Consider the following 18,292-nt stretch of genomic DNA (forward strand, 5'->3'; position numbering starts at 1 on the left):
TAAATATTCAGCTTTGAAATCACAAGAATAAATTACGTTTTAAAATATATTCAAATAGAAAACAGTTACTTTAAATAGTAGAAATATTTCAAAATTTTACTGTTTTTGCTATACTTCAGATCAAATTAATGCAGGCGTTTAAAAAAAAAACAATAAAAATCTTTTGACTGGTAGTGTATATGATCAGATTGCATTATTTGAACAGTATTCCGTTTACAGTATTTATTTGCTCATTGAAGTGTTGTTTTAAGTGCAGTTTTATTGACGATTAAAGCTTCCTTTTAAAAGATTGAAGAATAAATTGTTTTCCAGAATGGTTCATGAGGATGTCAATCTCTCAGAAAAGCTCTTTAATGTTGTCTGATTATTTCTGCTTTGTAGGAGACTCTCTGTCCAGTCTTCAGAGGGCCATTGAAATGAAGGAGTCCACCAAACAGCAGCTGAGAGAACAGCTGGATGCTGTGGAGAAGGAGACTCGTTCCAAACTATTGGAGATAGACGCCTTCAACACACAGCTGAAGGTACTGAAGCCCTAAAGGACCAAAAAACACATACACAAACAGACAGATTTTTTGTCTTCAGTAGTGTTATTTTTTTAGTTACTTCACTTTTTTGTGTGTGTGCAGGGTGCAAAATTAACATTTGTGCAAAATGTAAGTAAAAATTGGCTTTGATGAATAAATAAAATTGAAAAACTCACTTGAATAATTTTTAAAGCTGCAAAACAATACATAATTTAAAGGGATAGTTGATCCAAAAATGACAATTTTGTCATCAATTACTCACCCTCTTGTTGTTATAAACCTGTAAGACCTTTGTTCATCTTCAGAACACAAATTAGGATATTTTTGATGAAATCCAAGTGTTTTCTGACCCTGTATAGACATGCAGCAATGTTCAAAGCCCAGAAAGGTAGTAAGAACACCATTAAAATAGTCCATCAACTGTAAATTTATGAAGCTACGAGAATACTTTGTCTCTTGAGGGTCAGAAAGCTCTCGGATTTCATCAAAAATATCTTAATTTGTGTTCCAAAGATAAACAGGGTCTTACCGTTTTAAAACAACATGAGGGTAAATTAATGACTGTGCCTTTAAATGAATTTTCTGTACATATGATGCAAGTGATTCAGATAACCTTTTAATGAAGAAAACCCATTTTAACTATCAACTAAATACTATATATATAATTAAAAACAAACAAGCAGCTGTTTTTTTTGCCAGTAAGAAAAAATTGTGGTAAATTTGCTCAAGTTGAGACAAAATGTTCATTTTGGACCCTCTGTGTTTGTGTGAATGAAAGAGGAAGTAAGAGAGAGTGCATTTTTTTAACTGAGACATCATTGACCTCCCACCCAGTCTGTATGATGAAACCAACAGAACACTGTGAATTTTGCCTTAATGTGCCTTCAGTCACAACAAGAGAAAAGGGAGTGTGTGATAAAGTTGCATTTTCACAGCATCACACAATCTCTTGTTCCTCTCTCACTGTATCGTCCTGCTGCTCACTTTGTCACCCCGCCCCTTATCTTCCTCATCCTCCGTTCATCCTGGCTGACTCCCTCTCCCTCCACCATGTTTATACGGCTTGGCTGGCCCTCTTTGTTCTGACTTGACCGTGCTTCACCCCGCTTTGCCCTTCGTGGTGGTACAGTCTTTGGGGCTGTTCTATCAAACCCACGCTGCTAGGATGGAGAACCTGCAATCGGAGCTACTTATTGAAGAGCAGAGGGGGCTACAGGTAGACAACATGAAAATGCTGTTAACCCCCAGAAAGCTACCACCAAACTATTACCCTCTACTCACAGCACTGTGCTCTCTGTTGCTCTGTTTGTGGGGAGTTAGAGTAGCACACTTTCAGTTGTGTCTTGTCTTGACTACTTCCCTTTACTAAGCCATCAACAGGGCTCTACAATAAAAACAAATTTATCTGCGGTTGTCAGAAAGATTGATTTACTCACTCTCAAGCCATCCTAGGTGTATATGACTCTCTTCTTTCAGGCGAATGCATTCTGCGTTATATTAAAAAAAATTCCTGGTTCTTCCCAGCTCTATAATGGCAGTGGATGGCTGTTGAGATTTTGAAGTCCAATAAAGTTCATCCATCCATCGTAAAACATGCTCCAGGGGGTTAAAGGATTAATTCACTTCCAGAACAAAAATTTACAGGTAATGTACTTCACCCCCTTGTCATTCAAGATGGTCTTTCTTTCTTCAGTCATAAAGAAATTATGTTTTCTGAGGAAAATATAGTGGACTTCTATGGTGCCTGCAAGTTTAAACTTCCAAAAAGCAATTTAAATGCTGCTTCAAAGGGCTTCAAAAAATGAAGTTGAAGGACAAAATGAGATGGGAGTTTTTAGAGATACCCTAACTGACATGAAACAAAAAAATCGATCATTTGAGGTTAAAAAGTATATAAATTGTGAATTTTTGTCGAAAATAACCCATCGTTTCACTAGATAAGACCCTTCTTTCTCAGCTGGGATCATTTAGAGCCCTTTGAAGCTGCATTTAAAGCTGCATTTTGGAAGTTCAAACTTGTGGGCTCCATAGAAGTCCACTTTATGGAGAGAAATCCTGAAATGTTTTCTTAAAACATAATTTCTTTATGACTGAAGAAAGAAAGACATGAACATTTTGGATGGCAAGGGGGTGAGTACATTATCTGTGCATTTTTGTTCTGAAAGTGAACTAATCCTTTAATAAAAGCTTTCTGAAGCAAATCAATACGTTTGTGTAAGCAAAATAATTAATATTTAAAACTAGGGGTGGAACGGTACATGTATTCGCTTCGAACCGAATCGGTACGGGGGTCACGGTTCGGTGCATGAATTTAAACGGAGAATACACGGTATGAAAAAAAAAAAAAAACTTGCCTGCAAAATAATTAATGTAATGCGGAACTACTGTTAGATACGCGGGTTCTTTAGGGACAGCTAATATTTAGCCCCGCTTTAGCTCTGAAGCTGATTGGCGTCGATGCAGCCGAGCTCCGCCTATGTATGCGGTCTATCAGAGCCCGTCTACATTCTCTGGCACTCTGCAATTTTTTGTCAGCTCGACGGTCCATCATTGTGGTCCAGGGATTTCCTGAACTTTATGATTTGTCAAGCCCCCATTATTTTGACGCTAATAGAAGAAACAATGCATGGAGACGCATAGGCTTGGAGCTAGAGCGCAGCTGATGGTTGCTTAGAAACGGCAGACGCTTCCGGAGCGCAAGCGCCAGAGCGCTTTGTTGATCAGGAAGAAAGCGGCGCGCCTAGCGTTTTTCACGCGTTTTTAGGCGCGACATGTGAACGGCCCCTTAGATCGCAAGTTTGGGAAAACTTCGCTTTTCCAGTCAGTTACAGTAGTACAGGCGAGAGAGTGGTGGAAAAGACGAGGACTGTGTGTTGCCGTTGTTCAGCGGTTGTTGGGTATGTGAGTGGAAATACATCTAATTGCCTTCTGCATTTTTGTTTTGCTTTTCCCTCCACTGTACCGAAATCATACCGAACCGTGACGTCTGAACCGAGGTACGAACCGAACCGTGACCTCTGTGAACCGTTCCACCCCTATTTAAAACTTTATCAACTCTACGACTAGCTTTCATATGCACATGACCCTGTGACATGTGTCCTCCTTTATTGTTGAGCCCTGATGAATAATATTCCTGAAATAATTTTGGACATGTTTGTTTCTCAAGCCTGTAGCGTGCACTAATAACAGAGCAAAGGCTTCACTGCTCTGCTTTGGTTCAGATGTCTGGTCCGTTTGTTTCTCGCTCTATACTTAAGATGAACAAGTTTAAGAGGCTCTGCATTGTGTAGAGCTGAGTACACATCAGAACAGAGTGCAAACAGCAATGATGATGATATCGATGATGATGATGATGGTGTGACCTTTGACCCCTCACCGTATGGGTGGCTCTGTGTCTCTTGCAGTCAGGGAGCTCTGTGGACGAGGTGCTGTTGGACTGTCTCGCAGCACTGCTGGCCTGTTTGAAGCATATACACTTCTACTTCCAGGTCATCCCTCCCTCTCCCCCGCCCCCCGGCCTTTGATTTCACCCTACACCATGTCCCCTGCTCGTGTGTCTCACTGCACCTCCTCCAGCTCCCTTTGAGATGCCCATCAAAGGCAGCGTTGTAGCTATTCTAAACCTTCATGTACTGGTATTTGTGCACTGGTCAGAGGCGGATCAAGCTGCTTTTTTTCCAAGACGTGCGTCAGTTAAATCCAAAATCTTATGCATGTACCAGGACATCTTTTTTTATATATATATATATATATATATATATATATATATACACTACCAGTCAAAAGTTTTTGAACGGATTTTTAATGCTTTTAAAGAAGTATCTTCTGCTCACCAAGGCTGCATTTATTTAAGGACAGCAAAAACAGTAAATTTTTTACTATTTCAAATAACTGTTTTTTATTTTAATATATTTTAAAATGTAATTTATTCATGTGATCAAAGCTACATTTTCAGCATCATTACTCCAGTCTTCAGTGTCACATGTTCCGTCAGAAATAATTTAAAAATGCTGATTTGCTGTTCAAGAAACATTTTTTTTTTTATTATTATGATCTGTATTTAAAACATTTTTTCAGGATTCTTTGATGAATATAAAGATCAGCATTTGTCTAAAATAAAAAAAGCTTTTGTAACATTATATACTATACTATACTATTCAAAAGCCAGGTGCTTTTTTTTCTGGGGAAAAAATTATAGAACTTAATACTTTTATTTAGCAAAGATGCTTTAAATTGATCAAAAGTGATGAAGACATTTATAATGTTACAAAAGATTTCGATTTCAGATAAATGCTGATTGCTATTCATCAAAAAAACCTGAAAAATATCTACTCGGTTGTTTTCAACATAATAATAATACTAATAATAAATGTTTTTTGAGCAGAAAATGAGAATATTAGAATGATTTCTGAAGGATCATGTGACTGGAGTAATGATACTGAAAATTCAGCTTTGAAATCACAGGAATAAATGACATTTTAAAATATATTAAAATAGAAAACAGCCATTTTAAATAGTAAAACTATTTCAGAATGTTACTGTTTTTGCTGTACCTTGGATCAAATAAATGCAGGCATGTTGAGCATTAGAGACGTATTTAAAAAACATTCAAAAATCTTACTCTTTAAAAACTTCGTAGTGTGTATATATAATAATTGAAATCTCTTAGCATCCATTACATAATTTTTAACATCATTTTACATTTACATTCTGGTCACTTCTGGAGAACATTATTTTGAACTGTTTCCAGACTTTATTTACTGGAATTTTTAAGAGTAACTAGCTTTAAATTCAACTTACCCCAAATTTGAGACATTGTACTGCAGTGATCTGTTTTTCATTCCATCGGCTAGAGTTTTAGCATTTAGTTAGTTAGCAAGTAATTTATAATAGTTATGTGTCATTTAATTAGATTTGTCTAGGTGTGATCAAGAAAATGCTTACAGACATTCCCAGCAAAAAAAAAAAAATCGTCAGTGAACTTCCTTGTTTACAAACCTCACATTTTCAATGTGTTGATTTACAAATGCATTAAAAAGTGCATGTCTGGTTCATGAAATCTAAACACACACACCCTTTTACACTGGTTTGGTGTGTATATGTGTGTGTTTTGCACCTGAATGGCTAACTCTCTCTGTCTTTCTTGAGTCTGTCTATTACCAAACCGCTTGCAGTGACCTTTCTTTGTATAATCAATGTGTAAATTGTGCTTATGTGACATTCAGCATTTAACAGAAATGTAGCTTCAATCAAAGATCCCAGACCAGAGAAACATACTCTCAGTAATAAGTATATGCCATCACCAGATCTGACATTTTAATATTAAAATAAATAAATAACATGTGACTCCTCTACTGTATCTTGATGGTGTTTCCCAAAGAGCTTGCTTATTGGTGGAATGGCCTGGCATTACATAAGCAGCAGTGCTTCTATTGGTCTGCTGAAACACAGTCCGCTTTTCTTGAGATTTCCATGTTTCCTCTCTTGTGATTTCTGTGGTTCATGTGACTTGTGACTGCCACCATGAACGCAATCGCTATGCAGTTGGTACCATGCAAGTGTACGATTTATGCATACAGTCTTTAATATAAGCACTTTAAATAGTTTTTTAGTCAGTTGTTACATTCGTGATTCATTGGACAGCCGTTTATGGACATTAGAAATGGTTACATGAATCATACAGTCAAATCTAAAATGTTTAGAGATAGCAGAGATTATCAGGTAGTCTGGAATAGATGGTAGAATCTTTTTAAGATGTTCACTAATTAGCTAGATTCAGAAATATGGTATAGAAATAAATTCGAACAGATTGTCCAGAAAGCACTTGCAGGGCACAGCTGTGAACGTGTCTGAGTATGAGAGAGAGCGCAAACAGAGCCCCGTTGCCCCCTGTACTCCCCCTTACCTGTCCTCCAATATCCCATCATGCATTGCAGGAGCTGAGAGAAATCCACAACAAACAACAGAGGCAGAAACAAAAGGAGATGGAGGCTGACATCACCCAGCCATCGCATGACAGGAAGTCCACAGAATTACAAGAGACTAGGTATTTTATGTCTTTTCATGGCTGCTTTTGTTAGATAAAAATTTGACTTATTAACGGGCCTTTATGTTGTTGCTCACTTTCCTTTAGGTTGTCAGGGACAGAAGATGGTGTGTCTCCCGCATGGAGAGATGATGGGCTGGGTAAAGCTCCCACTCCTCCTGTGTCTCAGGCTTGGATAAGCCAAGTGAGTGAAGAGGATAACCACAGCAGAGCCGAAGTACAGGATAACCTCTCCAAACTCTTCACACAGCATCCGGGAAAACTTCCGGGTCAGTCTCCCTGGTCTATGGCAGGTGGGACAAAAAGATGATGTTGAACCAGAATTGGATTGTTTTCGCAGCTGCTTTTTGATTGTTTATCCATATTGAGATATTTATCCTAAATTGCATAAATCTATGTAACGTGTGTGTTTGTGTTATAGATAAGATTCCAGTGTCTGGCTTTAATCAGGATAAGGTAAAGGTGGTCTACTATAGAGCACTGTATCCCTTTGAGGCCCGCAGTCATGATGAGATCACCATCCATCCTGGAGACATAGTGATGGTAAGCCATTTTTAACATTTTAATAATAAAAGTTTCTTGAGCAGCAAACCAGCATATTGGAAACATTTTTCTAAAGGATCATGTGATTCTGAAGACTGGAGATTTAGCCTGGCCATTACAAGAATAAATTACATTTAATTAAATATTAAAATAGAAAACAGTATGTTTAAGTTGTAATAATATTTGGCAGTCTTGGTGTGTTTAAATTACTTCTTTCAAAGACAATTAAAATCTTACCAACCCAGACTTTTGAATGGTTATGTATATACAAGATTTAAAGCAATAGTAATCCACAATTATTTTTTTTATTTTGCATGTAATTGCTCTGTTTTTTACTGTTTGAGAAATAGTTTCATTAATCACATCAATTTTGGCTGAGAAATTATTCTCTCCAAAAGATAAAGTTGTTATTGTGTTAAATGAGAAAAGCATTAAATAGACATTTCAAAAAGTAGCTTTAGAAAGAAATATATTGCATGTAATGTAAGATGATGTATTGGTCTTTGCTGGGGCAGGTGCATTAAATTCTTTAATCATTTTAACACATTATTTTTTCGAAAATTAATTGTCCCAGGTTAACTTGTTAAATCAACAGCCCTAGTTCTGATGTGTGCTTACCAGAGAGTGTGTGATTGTCTTTGCCTTGTGTGAGAATATATGTGTGCTATTAGTGTGTACATTTACTGACTTCTGACCCTGCCTCTGTCCTCCCTTTGCTCACTCTGCCTGAAGGTGAAGGGAGAGTGGGTAAGTTGAGGTTTTCTGCACCTTATGCACTTTTATTTGTTTCTAGTGTGTCTTTGTCCTTAATGTTCTCTGTATTGTTCATATGTCACTGAGCTAAAACAGACCCTGTACAGAGATTATGATACAGTGCAAAAGTATTAATTCTCAGTTTTTTCACATTTTGTTATGTTGTTGCCTTATGTTAAACTGCTTTAAATTACGTTTTTTCTACATCAATCTACATATATACACCATAATGGCAAAGCAAAAAAACAGGTTTTTAACATCTTTGAAAATGTATTAAAAATTAAAAACCTAAATGATTCCATTGCATAAGTATTCAAACCATTATCTGGGACCGTTCAAATTTAGCTCAGGAGCATTTTGCTTGTAGATGTTACTACACTTCAAATGAAGTAAACCTGTGGCAAATTCAGTTGAATGGGTATGATTTAGAAAGGCACACGTCTTACTAAAAGATCGAACAGCTGAAAATGCATAGCAGAGCAAAAACCAAGCCCTGAGGGTAAAATAAAAAACTGCCTGTGGAGCTCAGAGACAGGACTGCATCTGGGGAAAAGTTGAGAAAAAATTCTACTGCATTGAAGGTTCACAGAAGCTGTAGTCTCCATTACCCTTAATGGAAGAAGGGTCATAACCTCAGACTGGGCAGAAGGTTCACCTTCCAACAGTACAGTGACCCTAAGCACACAGAAAGAGTGGCTTATAGATAACTCTGAATGTCCTAGCGTGTTTCTGAAGAAACCTGAAAATGTCTGCCAGACCCCATCCAAGATGACAGAGCTTGAGAGGTGAAGAGGTGAGAAGAATGGCAGATAATTGCCAAATGTTGATTTGCAAATCTTGTTGCATCATACTCAAAAAGACTTGAGGCTGTAAAGGTGCTTCAGGTAGGTAGTGAGTTAAGGTTATGAATACTTATGCAAAGTACTTCTCATTATGTTATGTCCGTTTTTTTTGTTTGTTTGTTTTTTTTAAAGAAATTTATGAAATTATGACAATTCTGTTTTTGCTTTGTCATTATGGTGCATGGAATGTAGATTTATGTGGAAGTGATTTAAAACAGTTTAACATAAGGCAGCAACATAGCAAAATGTGGAAAAATATGAAGGAGTATGAATACTTTCGCAAGGACTGTATGTGGCTAACAACGTGTATGTTGTTGAGTCTTCTGCAAAATTTCAGAGTCTTTGCTATGTTTCCCATTAGCTCACTCTGAGAAAGGGCAATGACCATTTATTCCATTTCCTGTGTTAAATCAACATAATGAGTTTATTGTGTCATCACGTACAGTCACTGTGCTCTGTGTTTTCCAGTTCATGTGTTTCTCTGATGTTTATGAACATTGGTTCCCTGTTTATTTGATATTTGTTTTGCGTCTTTTCGCATCCTGTTTGTATATCTCTCATTTGCTTTCTCTTGTGCTTCCCTTTTCAGGTGGATGAGTCTCAGACAGGGGAACCTGGATGGTTAGGAGGAGAGATTAAAGGGAAGACTGGCTGGTTCCCTGCCAATTATGCAGAGAAGATTCCTGAATCTGAAGTTCCTCTTAGTTTGAGAGCCAGCGCTGCTTCTAGTTCCGCCCCTAAATTGCCTTCCCATTTATCATCTGCTTCTTCATCAACCACCGCCCCACCCATGCAGCCAGTCCCCACAGAGCCTGCTTCGATAGCCCCGCCCTCATCAGCCCCTGTCCCTCCAGGCCCCGCCTCCTCCTCTTCCTCAACATCCAGTAACTGGGCAGATTTCAGCACTACGTAAGTAGTTTGTCCATAGCAAAAATTACTAGCAATGACATTTACAGACTAAGCTTTTCAGTTCAGGCAGAACTGAATTCTTTATTCTGTGCTCATCTGACTTTTAATTCAGGTGGCCAACTAATTCTGCTGTGGAGAAGCAGGACAGCGATGGATGGGATGCCTGGCCGACCCAACCCACTCAGCCTTCCCTGTCAGTGCCCAGTGGAGGGCAGATCAGACAGCGCTCTGCTTTCACCCCAGCCACGCTCTCTGGCTCCTCGCCCTCACCTGTGCTGGGCCAGGTATATAATCTATGTCAAAAACTGCTCCTGTGGATGTCAATGAATTTTTTGTGTTACATTTCTTAAACTTTCTGTACAATTTCTAATAAATAAAGGCATAAATGTTTTAAAGGCATAATTCACCCAAAAATTCAAATTTTGCTGCAGGGTGAAAAGGTGGAGGGTCTGCAGGCGCAGGCTTTGTATCCATGGAGAGCCAAGAAAGACAATCACCTGAACTTTAACAAGAATGACGTGATCACCGTACTGGAGCAGCAGGATATGTGGTGGTTTGGAGAGGTGCAAGGGCAGAGAGGATGGTTCCCCAAATCGTACGTCAAACTAATCTCTGGGCCCGTCAGGAAATCTATGAGGTGTGTGGCATTACTGTATTGGTTATTGGTCAAATGACAATATAAAACAATAGGTCTTCCTGGCAAAAAGTTTAGTTTTTAAAATATATTTAAACTTCTTATTCTAACATAAAAGGTCTTTAAAGTTGTGTTTTGGGCCATTATGCTTTGCCACAGTATCTGTCAAACGAACTAAAACCGAAGGCACAATATGCCCTAATCCCGCGTTACAAAGCGAAGGGCGCACTTCGTTTAGGCGATCAGCTTGTGATCCGGTGTTTTCCACACCTATGAACGTCTCAGTTCACAGTGAATGTGGTGAACTTGTTTATTGCATGTGCTGTGAGTTTAGCAGTATGAATTGTTGACAGCTAGCTGTTTAAATTGTGAACGTCACTGCAGTCCAAATTCAAAATATCTTTCAAGTATAGAAATTAGGAAAGAAGTATTGTAATTTCCCTACTGTAGGGTAAAGCAAATAATTATATATTAAAAAATTAATAAATATTAATTTTTATTTATTTTATTAAATATATGGCTATTACTATCAGAGGAATAACAATAATATAAAATTGTTATTATTATTATATTCTAATTTGTTTGGCTTTCTAAAATGCCAGTGAGAATGTAGTTTAGACTGAGACAGTATACCACAGATAAAAAGAGGGTCGAGTCCCCTTTAAAGTTCAGGTACAAGTCAATTCACTGACTTAAGTTTATAAGTTACGAACATGGGTTGGAGCTCTTAATTTGAAACTGTCTCGAAGTTCATTAAATAGAATAACTTAAATTTAAAATGTACAAAATGTAAATTTTCTCCAAGTCTTCATTTGTCTTTTTTTTTATATCGCAATAAATACTGTATCATGGACTTCATATTGCAATATTATCGTATCGTGGGATTTTGATATTGTTACATTATTATTGGCTATTAGCTTCTCTAAAAGTGAAATTAGACACCATTATGATACCTCTTTTTTTTTTAAGTGATGTTGAATGTGCGGTTAGGTGTTTCATTTGGACTGTAATGTTGAGAATTCTGTTGTTCTGTTTCAGTATTGAATCCGGTTCTTCAGACAGCCCTCCCAGTGTTAAGAGACCCAGCCCCTCTCCAAACAAACCCACAGATCTCGGAGAAGGTCAGATTACCAGCAACAGCTTGATGGACCATGTGTTTCTCCCTTTTCTTAATCATTTTGTTTCTGAATGTCTGTGTGATTTTGTCTAATCACAGAGTATGTGGCCATGTATACATATGAAAGCAATGAGCAGGGTGACTTGACCTTCCAGCAAGGAGATATCATCACAGTCACAAAGAAAGAAGGGGATTGGTGGACCGGCACTGTGAGCGGGAAGACGGGAGTCTTTCCCTCAAATTATGTCAAACCTAAAGAATCTGAGGTAACAACGTAAAATTTTATATCTACTTATTTTATATACTTTTGATACAGTGGTAAAAAAAAAAATAGTTTTAAGTCAGTTATTTCTAGCTTTTTCCATTAATTGTAATAACCCAGTGAGATTTTTGTTTGCACAAGGAGTCTGACAACAGCCAGTGCTCCAAACAGAGATCTGATCTCACCATCATCCAGTCTGTCTGGAATGACTTGAAGAAACAGAACAAACTGAGACAGACTAAATCCAGAAGAACTGTGGCAATGTCTCCAAGATGCTTTAAGAAACCTACCTGCAAAGCTACAGTACTGTTAAAAGTTTTAGGCACTTTTGTAAAAATGAGGATGCTGTCAAAATAATGTCATAAATAGATTTTATCAATTAACTTCAAGTAACTAAATTAAATCAGCATTTGATGTGACCATCCTTTACATTTAAAACAGCTTTTTCCCTAGCTCCACTTGTAGTTTGTCAGGTAGCTTTGAAGGTAGTTTTCTTGGATTGTTTCTGGATGATGATGAGATCAGATCTCTGTGTGGAACACTGGCTGTTTTCAGACTCCAAAATCTCACTGGATTATTACAATTAATGGCAAAATGAATGTTTTGAAATGTAAACTGATATTTCCTACTGAAACACTACAGCGAAAGATAAAAATAACTGACTTAAAACCATTTTTAGCTGGTTAGAAAATACTAGTGTATTAATAATTATGGCCACCTCTGTAACTGCGTGCAAAAAAAAATGTTATTGTAGTCAAATAAAAAAAAATTTTTTTTAACCAATAAAATCAGTATAACAATAGCATTCTTTCCACTTTTCATTAGGGTTTGGGATCTGCCGGAAAAACAGGAAGTTTAGGGAAGAAACCAGGTTGGTGCCAATGTCCTCAAGCAACTTTCTCGTAAAATTGTACCATATGACTTTTATATTGCCTTAGTTCTTGTAAAAAAAAGCAGCAATTGTGTGGCCTTTATAAATGAACTAAGTGTGGCCTTAATTATACCATAACAGTATTTTATTAAAGAGCAGCCTTGTATTCCAGCTTTTTTTGTCCTGTTTTTTATTTTCTTTTTTTCCTGTGTTCAGAGATTGCTCAGGTGATCGCTCCTTACACGGCCACCGGGGCAGAGCAGCTCACCTTAGCACCTGGCCAGCTCATTCTCATTCGCAAGAAAAACCCAGGAGGATGGTGGGAAGGAGAACTTCAGGTCTGAAAAACACAAGAGAGACATGCTATTAAATACACCCCCACTTCTACCACAAATCCTAAACATTTAATATAATCGTAGTTATAGTAGCAACACATATTTGGTGCTCCGTGATTATTTGTGCTCAGAATGATATGTGACCCTGGACCACAAAACCAGTCATAAGGTTAAATTTTACAAAACTGAGATATACACATCATATGAAAGCTCAATAAATAAGCTTTCTATTGATGCATAGTTTGTTAGGATAGGACGATATTTGGCATATTATACATCTATTTGAAAATCTGAAATATAAGGGTGCAAAAAATCAAAATACTGAGAAACTCACCTTTAAAGTTGTCCAAATTAAGTTCTTAACAATGCATATTACTAATCAAAAATTACATTTTGATAGGTTTACAGTAGAAATTTTACAAAAAATCTTAATGGAACATGATCTTTACTTAATTTTCTAATGATTTTTGACAAAAGAAAAATCAATAATTTTGACCCATACTATGTATTTTTGGCTATTGCTACAAATATACCCCAGCGACTTAAGACTGGTTTTGTGGTCCAGGGTCACATATGATACATTGATGTGAGATATCGCTGCTTTTTATAAATTAGATTGTATGCTACATTTTTACTTCACATTCATTTTAATGACCAACTGCTGTTGCTTTATCCAGGCAAGAGGGAAGAAGCGTCAGATTGGCTGGTTTCCAGCTAATTATGTAAAGTTATTGAGCCCCAGCACCAGTAAGACTACACCCACAGATCCCAACCCACCCAAGCTGCCAACACCCAATGCAGGTACAGGTAACTTATTGTGCCAGAAACTGGTTTCTCTTGGCACAGATGAAATGTTGTCTTTTGTACTTAAAACATTTAAGGCTCTATTTAAGTATATCAAGTTTGAGCATGTTTCCTTCCGTCATTTACTACAGGCTGGGTTACTTGTACAGTCCTGTACATTAGTAAGCCGTCTACACGCGATCATCAACTCTGCTTTCATAGTATTTGCATGTCCTCATGGGTGATAAATAAAGGCAGTCTACTAAATAACTAAGCAAATACTCCAGTAATCTGGAATAAATATATTATATTATATTATATTTAGTGCTGTCAAAATTAAGGCGATTAATTTTTCCAGTTTAACTGCATTAAAAATGTTTAACGCGGGGCAGAGCTAAGGTTGGCCAACCTATTAAAAATATACTGTTTATGTTGTTTCTACATTAATTTGAATATTGAACGTGAAATAATTGCAATATAAAAGTATATTTAAAAACTTCAAAGTTAGGTGGTAATAATCACGATTAATCACATTAATTTTAGAAAAATGTGTGATACATGTTTTTTTTTAATCGATTAACAGCACTAATTATATGTGACCCTGGACCACAAAACCAGTCATAAGGGTAAATTTTTGGAAATTGAGATTTATACATTATCTGGTTTGTTAGGATGAGACAATATTTGGCTGAGATACAACTATTTGAATATCTGGAATCTGAGGGTGCAAAAAAATCTAAATATTGAGAAAACTTCCTTTAAAGTTGTCCAAATGCACTACTTAACAATGCAAATTACTAATAGTTTTAATATATTTACGATGGGAAATTGACAAAATATCTTTATGGAACAAGATCGTTACTTAAATGTCAAAAATGGTTGTTGTACAAGATTGTTGCATAAAATCACACACTAACTTACATTTTACACTTGCATTTGTGTTTCCTTTCTATAGTGTGCCAGGTGATTGGCATGTACGATTACACGGCTCAGAACGATGACGAGCTGCCTTTTGGGAAGGGCCAAATCATCAATGTCTTGAGCAGAGAGGATCCTGATTGGTGGAAAGGAGAGCTGAACGGTTCCGTCGGCCTTTTCCCATCGAACTACGTCAAGATGACCACCGACACAGACCCCAGCCAACAATGTGAGTCCAAAACGTTCTCCTATATTTTACACACGCACTCACACTGAACCTCTCTCTATCCTTCTCAAAGAAATTCAAACAAGCTCTGAAATCCTTAAAAGATACAATTGGCTTGAGGCGTCACCAAAAGTTATTTCTTTCAAATCTTTGAGGACCTTCTCCAGAATTAGTTGTAGTTACTTCCTCACGGTGTGGTGAGTCACAGAGCGTCCGACGTCCACACCGAAGCCCATCCTCTTCCTGTTTCCGAGCAACCTCTCACCTCATGTCGTAGAGCATTAAGTAGACTCTCATCTCTCTTTCTCTCTCTGCCTGCATGCCGGTGTCCTTGTCATTGTGGCGTCCTGTGAAAAGTGTCTTGCAGAGTTCATTTAGTTCTCCTAGCTCGTAAAGATTTTGCACATTGTGGTTTTCTTTTCTTTCCTTTTTTTGTTTTCGATTTTTTTTTTCCTTTTTTTTGGCTTATGTGCTGTGTTTTCCTCTTTCTAGGACTCTTTTGTTGCCCATATCCCACTCAGCCTTGAAAGTCCTCAAAGCGACCCACTATCCCTTAAACCGTGCCCAGCGGGATGATGGGAGATGGAACATTGATCATGTGACTACCCCCCCCACACAGCTGGCTTTGTGGCCAGAAGAGACGATACCACAGCAGTCGTTAACCTCAATATTCAGAACCGTAGACTCCTCCGCATTAAAGCAATTAAATAAACGAGAATGCCTAATATTATTTGAAGGATCTCTTTCCTTTTTTCCTTTGACAAATTCATGAAATTAATCGTTCACACTGAATTTGTACAACACTAATCAGAGTGCTGGATAGTGGGTCCTTTTGTGGCTTTCTGTGATCTCGCCCCAAAACCTGTAGGTACAAAAAAGCTGTTTTGAAGCAACCAATCAGAATGGTTCCATTCAGTGTTAAGTTCCACCGCTTCATCCGACTAATGCACGCTTTCTGCTCCTCCAAGCCCCGCCCCCCGGGTTTCTCATTGGACCATAGCACCACAGAATGACCCACTATTCATGAGTCATGACGTAACGGGGTGCAGTATCAAACATGTGTCATAACTGACATGCTTACTAGTGTCATTGCAATCTCATCAAGGCTCTAATATGTGGAATTGAGACATAGCGATGTGTACAGCATATCCGACCAATTGAAATAACAAGAAATCATACTTTTGGGATGCCAAGTGTGTCTAAAACAAGTCAAGTGATCTTGAAAATGAGTATGTACCAAACTGGTCGGATATGCGTGGGCTTCATGTAGAATACTATTGTGTGTCATTCAGAACAAACCCCTCACCCCTCACCCCTTCCAGTACACACAGGTGCTGTCAGTCAATTTGACGGACAGGATGGACGTCTCTGTTCATCCGGTCCAGTCACATGCCTCTCTGTGTCATTGTTTGTTACGTGTTCATACCAAAACAGTGGATGAATTGATTTGTGTTTGTGTGCTTGCTAGTCTCTTGTTTGTTTTTTTTATTTTTTATTGATTGTTTCGTTGTGTTTGTGTGACGGGGTTGGTGTTGCAAACCAAAAAAAAAAAACTGCACAACTGCCACTTACGGATGGTACAGTGATAGACAAAGTGCGTACATGTATAAAAATGTTGCTGGAAGGGACGAACTCCTTAAAAGCTTGGGTTCATTTCTTGTATAATTGTATTTCCCATATAGATGGATGAATGCTTTTTGTTTTTTGTATTCTCAATCGTTTACTGTCATCATTCTGTCATGTTGATTGAATTTGCAATTATTTTTGAAATGTCGATGAACACTAGATTTCGAGGTGTTCTTGATATAACAGCTCACTATTTTTATAATGATCAAAAATTGTTATGCATAGTGTTTGAGAAAAAATCCACTGCAGTATGTACACCGTCCTTTATCGGAAAACAACAATATGACAGTGCAAGGAGTGAACGGAGAGCATCCAAATTTTATAAATTGAGTTGTCATGCTTTGAATGAAACCCTAAACAGCATTTAAAAAATAATTAATGTACTGAATACAAGCTTAATACCCTTCTAATCACAAATGCTTATGAATAAATAGATGTTTACACAAGCGCAAGAATGAAGACTGGAATTTTCTTTTAAATACGAGAGACATTCGATCATCCAGGGCAGCGTTTCCCAAAAGCATCGTAAGCTTAAGTTGATCATAGCTCCATTGGTTTCAATGGGTCTACGATGTACTTAAGCTTACGATGCTTTTGGGAAACGCAGCCCTGAGTGTTTTTTCTGCTTGTTAGAAAGCAAACAAAGCATGGCATTAATTTGTACTCCTACAAAATTGCACTGGCAACACATGAACTGATTTCGTTTTTTATCTGCCTCATAACAGTGTTGTAATTTTAATGCAGAAACAAGACGTGAAATCATGTCTGTGTGGTTCTTTATTGGTTCCACAGTGTACAAGTATTTGAGGTTGCTGCTTTATTATTGGCTGGATGGACTGTACCCCATGTCCGTGATTAGGTTTGTTTTGTTTTGTTATTTTTAAGTGAACATACCCATCCTCAGACCACAGAAGCACAAATGCTTCCTTCCTATTTGCAATACTCTGTAATAAAAATGCATTTGTTCTGAATATCTCACCAAAATGTCCAAAGCATTAACCGTTGTACTTGACTAATAAAGCATTTCATCAAAAAATAAAAAATAAAATGAATGTACAGTTAAAAACTCAACTATATACAACAATTCCTAGCTTTAAACAAAGTGTCATACCACCTTTATAAAAAAAAAATGTGTAACCATTAAAGAACTCCATGGCAACTTGCAGACTGGCTTTATTTATTTATTTCTTTTCAATCTGCTACCAGATAAAGTGATTGTGTCACTATCAAACACCAATGTTTTTAAATCCATGGTACACTCTAAAAAATGCTGGGTTAAAAACAACCCAGCGCTGGGTGAAATATGGACAATTCCAGCGATTGGGTTGTTTTGACCCAGCAGTTGGGTTAAATGTTTAACCCAGTCTTCTGCATAGTTTTATTTACCTCAACTTACAATTGCTTGCACCCTAAAAATGCTGGGTTATATGGCAGCCCAGCACTGGGTAAATATTGAACAGAATACATGCTGGGTTATTTTGACCCAGGTGGTTGGGTTAAATGTTTTTACCCGACATGCTGGGTTGTTTTTATTCAAGCCATCTATTGTGTGTAAATGATTATATTGCTGGCTTAAAATGGGCTGGAAATTAAAAATATATATACTCTATTGAGTGCAACAGCAGTAATCATAAGATGAAAATTTATTATTAAGAACGAACACTCATGGACTCATTTTACTCATTTAACAAGCATTTTAGAAAAAAAAATAAAATAAAATAATTAAAAAGTAGCATTTTACTACTTACATTAGTGCATTCAACCGTTCTCTGTAAGCCAAAGATGGGCTGCTGTTTGCCGGGGAATACGCACCTCAGACTGCCACCTCACGTTTCACTCATAGCTGAAATATGCTGTGACTGACTCCACAACCAGCCCATAAACAAACAGTACTGAGATTAGA

General features: G+C 37.4%; 1 protein-coding gene across 5 annotated transcripts in view; it reads left to right on the forward strand.

The window, feature by feature from the left end:
* The window catches only part of itsn1 (intersectin 1 (SH3 domain protein)), a 66,023-nt gene that overhangs the window by 34,943 nt on the left and 12,788 nt on the right, over positions 1-18,292 (forward strand). The window contains exons 16-30 of one of the 5 annotated variants that reach the window (XM_073843051.1): positions 382-521; positions 6,461-6,570; positions 6,658-6,863; positions 6,992-7,113; positions 7,846-7,860; positions 9,298-9,617; positions 9,730-9,901; positions 10,049-10,254; positions 11,290-11,372; positions 11,468-11,634; positions 12,456-12,501; positions 12,718-12,839; positions 13,514-13,637; positions 14,575-14,766; positions 15,256-17,554. In XM_073843051.1, the coding sequence (XP_073699152.1) occupies positions 382-521; positions 6,461-6,570; positions 6,658-6,863; positions 6,992-7,113; positions 7,846-7,860; positions 9,298-9,617; positions 9,730-9,901; positions 10,049-10,254; positions 11,290-11,372; positions 11,468-11,634; positions 12,456-12,501; positions 12,718-12,839; positions 13,514-13,637; positions 14,575-14,766; positions 15,256-15,257 (2,027 nt within the window). In that variant the 3' untranslated portion in view covers positions 15,258-17,554. Of the gene's footprint in view, positions 1-381; positions 522-6,460; positions 6,571-6,657; positions 6,864-6,991; positions 7,114-7,845; positions 7,861-9,297; positions 9,618-9,729; positions 9,902-10,048; positions 10,255-11,289; positions 11,373-11,467; positions 11,635-12,455; positions 12,502-12,717; positions 12,840-13,513; positions 13,638-14,574; positions 14,767-15,255; positions 17,555-18,292 lie in introns of those variants that run through there. The other 4 variants (XM_073843047.1, XM_073843049.1, XM_073843048.1 and 1 more) reach the window with 4 other exon arrangements.

The sequence above is a fragment of the Garra rufa genome, chromosome 6 (genome assembly GCF_049309525.1).
Source record: "Garra rufa chromosome 6, GarRuf1.0, whole genome shotgun sequence".
Lineage (NCBI taxonomy): Eukaryota > Metazoa > Chordata > Actinopteri > Cypriniformes > Cyprinidae > Garra > Garra rufa.